At 32.2% G+C, this 8,791-nt stretch overlaps 1 protein-coding gene across 1 annotated transcript; it reads left to right on the forward strand.

The window, feature by feature from the left end:
• Window positions 1-8,367: 8,367 nt before the first annotated feature.
• Window positions 8,368-8,739, forward strand: PODANS_3_11620 (uncharacterized protein; the record flags this gene model as incomplete). Its single annotated transcript, XM_001903425.1, has 1 exon — window positions 8,368-8,739. The coding sequence occupies one exon, from the start codon at window positions 8,368-8,370 to the stop codon at window positions 8,737-8,739; it is 372 nt and encodes a 123-aa protein (XP_001903460.1).
• Window positions 8,740-8,791: the final 52 nt, after the last annotated feature.

The raw sequence follows: 8,791 nt of genomic DNA on the forward strand, positions 1-8,791 counted from the left end.
CTGGAAATAAGCTATATTTAGTTTATCTTTAAGTATATTGACGTAAACGAAAGAGTAAAATCTTTCTTTAAATATTACGGGTTATATATTAGAGAGCTCTTAGGGCCTAAGTAAACCAGGTCGTTAATCCCTGTAAAGGGACTATTTATTATATAGTTTCCTCCGGTGCGCTTTAGGATAGGTGGCATTTATAAGGTGGGGTTATTAGGAACCTATGGGCCGTTGCCCCCGAACCTTATTACGGGGTCGAAGACGGGCGAGGCGGTAATGTCGGCTGCGTCGAGGGTCCAGTCCTAGTATAGTTGGGCGCCGGTGTAACCGCATTTATTGCGGAGTATCTTTTCGTATGTGGCTGTGAAGAGTCTGTACTAAGCGAGGAAGTGGCTAACGTAGTGGACCTATATAGTTTATTAGATATAGGTATAGATTAGGTTATTGTAGCGGTTAATAATATTGTGACCGGTTGGGAGTAAACTTTTTAGGGTAAAGGCTAGTTTAGCGAATATATATTTAACGGTATTAATATATTTTGTTTTTTCGGAAGTGGTGAGAATATGTTTTTAGGAATGTTAATAAGAATAAAAAAAAAAGAGAAATATTTTGGGTAAGAGTTATTATTTCTTACGGACGATGGGCGTAGGAGGAGTAGGTATATATACGGCTAAAGTAATAGAGGTATAAATTATAAGGCTTTTAATACCGTTAATTATTTTAAATAAGTATTAAAGTAGAGGATACTAATGAAGACGAAGAATAATAGGAAAGAAAGTTTCGAAAGGTAACGTTTATAAACCTATTTATTTCTTAATATCTCCTATTACCTCCGGATATCTCTAAAGAGTTCTCCCGTCCTAAGATCTTACTTAATAGGCTTATTAATCCTGCTACTACTTTAATATTATTTATTTATATAATATTTGTGTTAATATTTTTATTAACGCTTTATACTATAGTATAAGTAACCTATAATAATAGTTCGGTTTGCTTAATAATATATATTACCGATATAATATTAAACGTAAAACTATTAATTAATTGAGTAGCCTAAAGCTATTTCGAGTTTTTTTAGTAAAAATATAGTAGCCTATATTAACGGCTGTAAATAGTTATTTTAGTAAGCGAATAGTTCGTTACTATAGTATTCTTTAGATACCTATCTAAAGATATATAGGAGTATAGTGAAGTGTAATATTTTGGGTGCGGGATTGTAAGAGAGACTATAGGGGTCGGGATTTATGTGGGCTCTGATACCCCTACTAGCTTTCTATGTAAGTTTCTAATAAAAGAGTTTTAAATATTATTTTATTTCGGTTAGGTCGACGGATATCGGTATTAATTATTACCCCGATATATTTATTTTATAGTAATTAGAATAAAAAATAGATATATTTATAGATAAGTAATATAAATTATTAAAATAATAGGTATATATTAATTATAAAAAATAGTATACGGTAAGGGAAGATCCTATAAAAACCTTAATACGTACATAAATGGGGTTAATTAACGGAATTATTTTTTATTTATTTTGGGATTAAGGTATATAGTTTAATTATTTAAAGGTTAGGAGGAAAGTGCTTTTACTTTTTTCGTTATTATAATTATAGATTATAAAACTTATTATAACGCTTAACGCTTTTTTCTATTAAAATCTTAATTTTTAGATTATTTTATTTTTAAAATCCTACTATCTTCGCTAATTATTATTAACTACCCGCCGCCGCTACTTAACCTTTATTATTCTAATATTAAAGTTTATTTATATATAAGTATTTAAGTATTATTATTATTTTTTTATATAATTAATATTTATTTTTTATTTATTACTATAGGTTTAAAATATAATAAAAAGGTAATAGTTTATATTAGATTCGGTAGTTTAAAACCGTATAATACTTTTATACTATATATAAGTATAATGTTAGTATTAAAAAAATAAATATATAATAGATATACTAGGATTGTTTATAAGAGCTTTCGTTTCTTTAATTTTTACCTATATAGCGAAAGGAAATACTTTTTTCGATTTTTAAAGCTAATAATAATAAGCCGTACTCGCGATAAGAATTTATTGATAGCTAGCTTAGCCGTTATTTTAAGCTCCTTATCGAGGTCCTGACCTATCTCTAGACCCTTATATCTCTAACGTACGCTATTTAAAGTATTAACGTTAAGCTTTAAATCCTGATCGAGCTTTTAAAGTCGTTAGAGAAGTAAAGTTAATTTATAGTCGATAATATTAAGTATATCTTAGTTCTTAAAGATTCTAAAAAAGTATTGGGTAGCCCGATTTTTATATTTTTAACTATTAAAATCTATTCGGTTAATTATAAGGGAATATAGATTCGGGCGGCCGCTAAGTTTAGCGAGAGCCCTACTACTTTAGTACTTAAAGCTTTTCGGTATATCCGGATTATAAGGCTAGGAAGTAATGATATTAAGGACCTAAAGCGTGCCGTAGAGACGTTTCTTAATCTTATTAGCTAAGCCTCTTTAGTTTTAGGCGGATTAATTAAATATATAAAATGCGTATCTAACGTGCCTTTAAAGTACCTTTTAAAATTCTTAATATTAACGAGTTTAGCGAAAGGTTTTAAATTAGTTTAGTAGATATATTTTTATAAAATTTTATTATTTTTTAGAATTATTTACGTTATAGTTTTACGTTTAATATTAAAAGAGTAATAGGTAATTATTTATCGTCTAACTTAATTATCGGTCCGACCGACCTATAAACGGTTTATATTTTATTTAATACCCCTAAAAATAAAAGAGTAGTATATAACGTTATTAAACCGATTTAAAAAGGAGTTTGGTTGTAGGGAAATATTAAATATAGGTGCGAATTAGGATAGAAATAAATTTATATATTAATAATTATATCCGTAATAGAAATTATAAATAAAAGCGAGAAAAGAAGGGTTAATTTAGTAAAAGGTAAATATACTTAGCTCGAGATAGTATATAAAGTTTTAGAATTTTATATAAAAATCTTTTATAGTAATAATATATTATTAGCGAGGATTTTTTAGATAAGAAATAATAGTATATATTCTCTATAATAACTTTAATAAAAATTAAAGAGTAGGCCTAGAAACCTCCTATATATATTTTAATAAAATAAAATAAATACTTTAAGTTTAATAAGGCTCTTATTATTATATAATACTTTTTATTTTAATTATAGGCGAGGGGAAAAGCTTATACCGTTTAAAACGCTACCCCGCGGATTAAAAACGCGGCTGCTACGCTAAATATAAAATATTTTACCGTTCCCCTACCTAATAACCTATTACCTACCCCCGAAGTTTACGCTATTTTTGCCCCGAAAGGCTAGGCTAATTTTAGGTTTACTTCCGTAGCCTTCGCTTCTTCTCTTTTAATGGTTTTAGTTGGCGTTATAATTATTGGGGTAGTACTGTAACGTAAAAGATAATTAGCTATTAGGCCCTTCGTGGTTAGTAAGTGGATAGGGTTAAAGTAACTTTAAATCGCTATTTAATATTAAAAATACTTTACCGGAATTTCGTTTAAGGTAATAGCTTCGTTAATAAGTTTATTAATTAGTTCGTTAATTATCTCGGCTTTAGGGTCGTCTTTATCGAGGGTAGAGGTCTCTTTCTCGAGTTTTTTTAGTTTCTCTTCGAGGGTATTGCTGTAGGATAATTTATTATTGGAGGAATCCCTATTAATAATATCCTCGATAATTTCTATAAGGATATTTTTATTTTCGTTTTTTTTATTAAAAGAATTACTAAGGATCTCCTCGATAATATTAATTAATTTTTCTTTAAATTCGGAGTCGTTATTGTTATTAGTTTCCGCTAAGGTCTTTATTATATTGCTAATGGATTTATTTTTATCGTTTTTAGTAGCCTCCTTAATAATTTCTTTTAGGGCGTCGGTAGTTTTAATATTAAACTTAAACTCTCCCTTTTTTATTTAATTTAATACCTCTTTAATAACTTTATTAACGGTAATCTCCCACTTACTAAGCTTCTAGGGACGCTAATTCGTTTAATTACCGCCTAAGTTTCTAGAGCTAAACTACCTATTTCTATCCGGTAAATTAATGCCTGTTTAATCCTCGACGAATACTGTTCCTTCTTTAATAGTAAAATCTTTATTAGTATTTATAAACTAACCGCTAAAGCTACTACCGTTACTCTTCCCTCTATTACTTTTTAACTTTACTCGTACTTCGATTATACTCTGCTTTTTATTCCTCCTTATAAAGTTAATATTAAAACCGGATCGTAGTTTATTAAGTAGCTTAATATTAATTTTATTTTCGAAATAATTTAAGTTAACGTCCTACGCGGCGTCGGTAACCTGGTTTTTAAAGCTATAGTTATTTGATTCGTTTTTAAGGCTTTTTTTATTTTCGACGTTAGGTTCGACTTTAATACTTAGTTCTTTATTACTTTTAAAAGGGTTAGCGAACCGGGTTAGCGAGCGAGGTTCGATACGCTTATTTCCCTATTAGTAGGCGGTATTACGTTTTATATTTTCCGGTATTAAAATAGGAATAAACTTTTTATTAATTATATAACGGCGGTTATTAATTACGGGATTAATAGTAAAAACCGTGATAGCGAGGCTTAGGGTAGCGATAAAAGCGGTTATATATTTTATTTTAATTATATTTAATTGTGTATTGATTTATTAAAAGTTAAATATAAAAGAGTATAGTTTAAAAATAAGCTTTTTAGAAGCCTGGGAAAGAAAATAGAAAAGTAAAAGACTTACTTATAAGCCTGTAAGTAGAAAGTAGATATTCGTAAGATAGATAAGCGGATATTAAAGAAAGAAAGGAGTATTAAGGGACGAGGGTATATATCCTTTAAATTAATTAAATTATATACTTTTACTCGAACTTTAATTATAAAACTTTAACGTTAATTTAAATAGCCTTTAAGGGTATCCGGATAGACCTAAATAATTTCGAAAGACGGGTCGGCTATAATAATTAAAATAGACCTAAGTATCGGCGGAACTATCCGGTCGATTTAGAGATTTTGTGAGTAAGGTATTTAGTAACTTACGTAAGGTTAGGTAAGTTAAAAATTAAGCCGCTTAAAGGCTTTCTAAACTAATAAACTTAAAAAATATAAAAATTAAAAGTTATCGAACTTAAAGTTTTAAATCGTTACGGTAAATTTAAGTAACGCGTAATTACTTACTTAAAGTTATATTATTAAAGTAAGGTACCTAGTAACGGTATTACGGTCTATAAATAGCTGCGGGGACCTTCCCGGAGGGATCGGAATTGGGCCGTAATAGTATCCTCCGAGGGTTAGATAATAAATCGAATATTCGGAGGAATATTGTGTACGGGTTATATTTCGGACGGGAATATTTATTATTATTAATTTAATATATTTAAAATAAAATAGTATAATTATTAGTTATTTTATAACCTTACTTGCCGGAACCTAAAATTAATAATTAATTAGCGTTAAAACCCCTCTTTAAATATTAATACTACTACGTAATAAACTAAATCCCTAATTTTATTAAATATCTCGATAAAAACGGTTTAAAGATTATCGGCTATATTTAATTAACGTCTTTATTATAATAATTCCTTAAATAAATAATATTAATTTAGCCGAAGTTACTAATAATAAAACCGTTCCCTTTATCCTTTATTATAATTATAATTATAATTATTATTACCGTACCCTAACTCTCTTCCCTATCCTTTATAAAAGTAAATTTAGCCGTATAAGCTTTTACTTTTCTTACTTCTTCTTCGTCCTTTAATGTAGCTCGTCCCCTATCTTTAGCTTCGTTAACCTCCTTTTCCCTTTCGTTATCGCCGCTTTTATTTTTTATATTTTCTTTTCTTACTCCTACTTACTATAGACCTTCGCCCTAAGCTATATAAGTATAATCCCCTCTATTAACCTCCTCGGTTTTACCGGATAAAAACTTACGAGAAAGATATTTAAAGTTATTAGAATTTTAATCGAAATAATATTTAGTTCGATCGTAAAGATTATTCTCTTTATAATTTTAATTATTAATTATAATAAGAAAAAGGAAGGGGGGAATATAGTCTCTATTATTTAGACGGCGATTTTAGGGAGTATTTTTATTAACTTACTTTTATATTTAGGAGTTTACTTTTTCGTCGGCGGGATAAAATATATTAATTAGAGGTTTTACGTAATTATATTAAAGGTTAAAAGCGGGTTATTATTTATAATCGCGTTTAGGTTTTTAATCTTTAGCGCGTTTTACTCTATATTTAAGTCGGAGGCGAAAATAGTAAAGGTAGTAATTAGGGAGGGAGTAAAAGTTATTATACTTTTAAAGTATAGTAATAATTTTATATTAGGGAAATTAGAAAATAATATTTTTTAAATTAGTAGGGCGACGTTTATTATATTAATTTTAAGCTTTTTTATATATATTTAGTACTACGTAAGTAATTAATATAGTATTTTTAACGAGGTAATCGAGGCGGATAAGTATAGGGATGCCGATCGGGAAATAGATATAGAGAAACTAAAGTTTATTATTACCGAAGCGGTAATAGTTTTATTTTTATTATTAGTATATATTATGGCTTTATTAATATTTTTAATCGATAAAATTAAATATATAGTGTATAGCGGAGTGCCGGATTAGTTTTTAGATTTAATTTTATTATTATTAGTTAAAAAAATAGCGGAGTATTTGATTGTAATTAACGAGGTTTGGGGTAAGTGTAGTAATATACGTTTATAGTGTTTAATACTAATAATAATAATAAATAGTATAATTAATATTACGCTATATTACTACCTAGGACCTTTTATCTAGACAGCGCTCTTTAATGGCCTACTGGTAGTTATCGTTGGATGGACTTTGGGCAAGCCTATGGATCTTAATTTTAAGATATTTATAATCGGGTTGCTTGTTTTGTCGATCTTAGTAATAAGTAATTTCTTGCGAGATAGGGAGTCCAACTGGCTCGAGGGTGCTCTTCTTGTGGTGAGTGGCTGTTGCTAAGATAAATTTTAGCGAGTTTAATATGTATACTAGATCGTTTATGCCATTACAGTAATTGCCTGCTGGTACTATCCCAATCCCGATATAGCATCATCCAACAGTCTATAATAACTGGAACTAATTAACGGAACTATCGTAAATACTATCGAGGGGTTGAGGCAAGTATTTGCCGGAGTGTAAGAAGAGTGCGAGGATAAGATTGGATAGACGTAACACCCACTTGCGCAAAGCTGAATTACGACTTAGGCGTTATATCTATCGTGTACATCTGACCCCTCTAACTCTACATGTTCTTCCCAGTCACGGGAAATGTATTGCCGCTTTTGGACTTGGGTGGGGTCTGTAGTTAGGAGCAGCACTGCCTCTTTTACCCTACCCCCCTGTCAATTTCAGCTTGGAAAAAATGTGTTTAGTATCGAAATGTCCAAATTAGCCAGCTTAGGTTCGAATACCTTCCTAGTTCCTTCGCATCAGCTGCCGCTCTCGCAGGCTTAGTTACTACAGTCAAATCATCATGGGAGCTGTCTCATATGATAAAGAAGAAATATAAGCAGCGTGTGCTGAAGGATCATGCCAATGAAACTTACGCCAGGCTGCGCAGGGCTTTGCGACATGGCAGAATTTCTCAGCAAGGCTACAAATTGTGGAAGAAAAAAAGTCTTGATTGCCGTCTGGGAACAGGACTGTATGTTAATACCCAGGATATGGGGTCCAAATCCTATCTACTTACCACAGTATATATGTGCCGCCCTCCTTAACATAAAGTCTTACTTGTGCTGGGATTAATTGGATGACCTAAAGCTTTGTTTTGGGTAAATGCAGAATAATATTAATTATCTACCTATATTAAATACAACTCATGCATCTAGCTCGATCTTTAAAAAGTAATTTACATGCCCCCCCGGTAAGAGAAGTTAACCGCAAGAAATTCCCGTTTTTTCGCTCGTACGTTACATGATGGGCACCGGTTATACCTCATTCTCTCCCAACCGCCAGGACAAGAACCACATAGCACATGAGCTTGAAGTGTTAGCAAAGTTCTGTGTCCGTTAAATATCCACCTCATCACGTACCACACCTCGATGTAAAGATCTGATTTCCAACTGTGCATCCATCAAAGCAGACAGAGCAGTCCGTTCCATAAAGACGCAGTGGCATCAGTCTATATACTCTGCCCTGACGACAAGTGTGGGGCAGAGAGTGGCATGCGTGACAAGTAAGACATCCGCAAGAAATATATACTATGATCTTGCCGATCTAGGTTCTGTTTTGTATGACAGCTGAACAGAAATAACATCCAGACAGGTCCTCGACAAACTCGACGTCGAGCGCGAGCGAGGCATAACAGTAAAAGCGCAGACGTGCACCATGATTTACAACTACCACGAAGACGGGCTGGATTACCTGTTGCATCTTGTCGACACGCCTGGGCATGTTGATTTCCGTGCGGAGGTTACCAGGTCATATGCCAGTTGTGGCGGGGCGATCTTGTTGGTGGATGCGAGTCAGGGGGTTCAGGCGCAGACGTTTGCGCAGGGGTTGAGTCTGGTGCCGGTGGTGAGTAAAGTTGATTTGCCTACGGCGGATGTGGAGAGGGCGTTGGGGCAGATGGAGGACGTGTTTGAGTTGGACTGTAAAGATGCGGTGAGAGTGCGAAGACTGGGGTTGGGATTGCAGAGGTTCTGCCGGCGGTGTTTGAGAAGGTTAGGCCGCCGGAGGGGGATCCCAAGGGGAATTTGAGGATGATGTTGGTGGATACGGTGGTATGATACTTTTAATCATACCAACCGCT

The sequence above is a fragment of the Podospora anserina genome, chromosome 3 (assembly GCF_000226545.1).
Source record: "Podospora anserina S mat+ genomic DNA chromosome 3, supercontig 3".
Taxonomy (NCBI): domain Eukaryota; kingdom Fungi; phylum Ascomycota; class Sordariomycetes; order Sordariales; family Podosporaceae; genus Podospora; species Podospora anserina.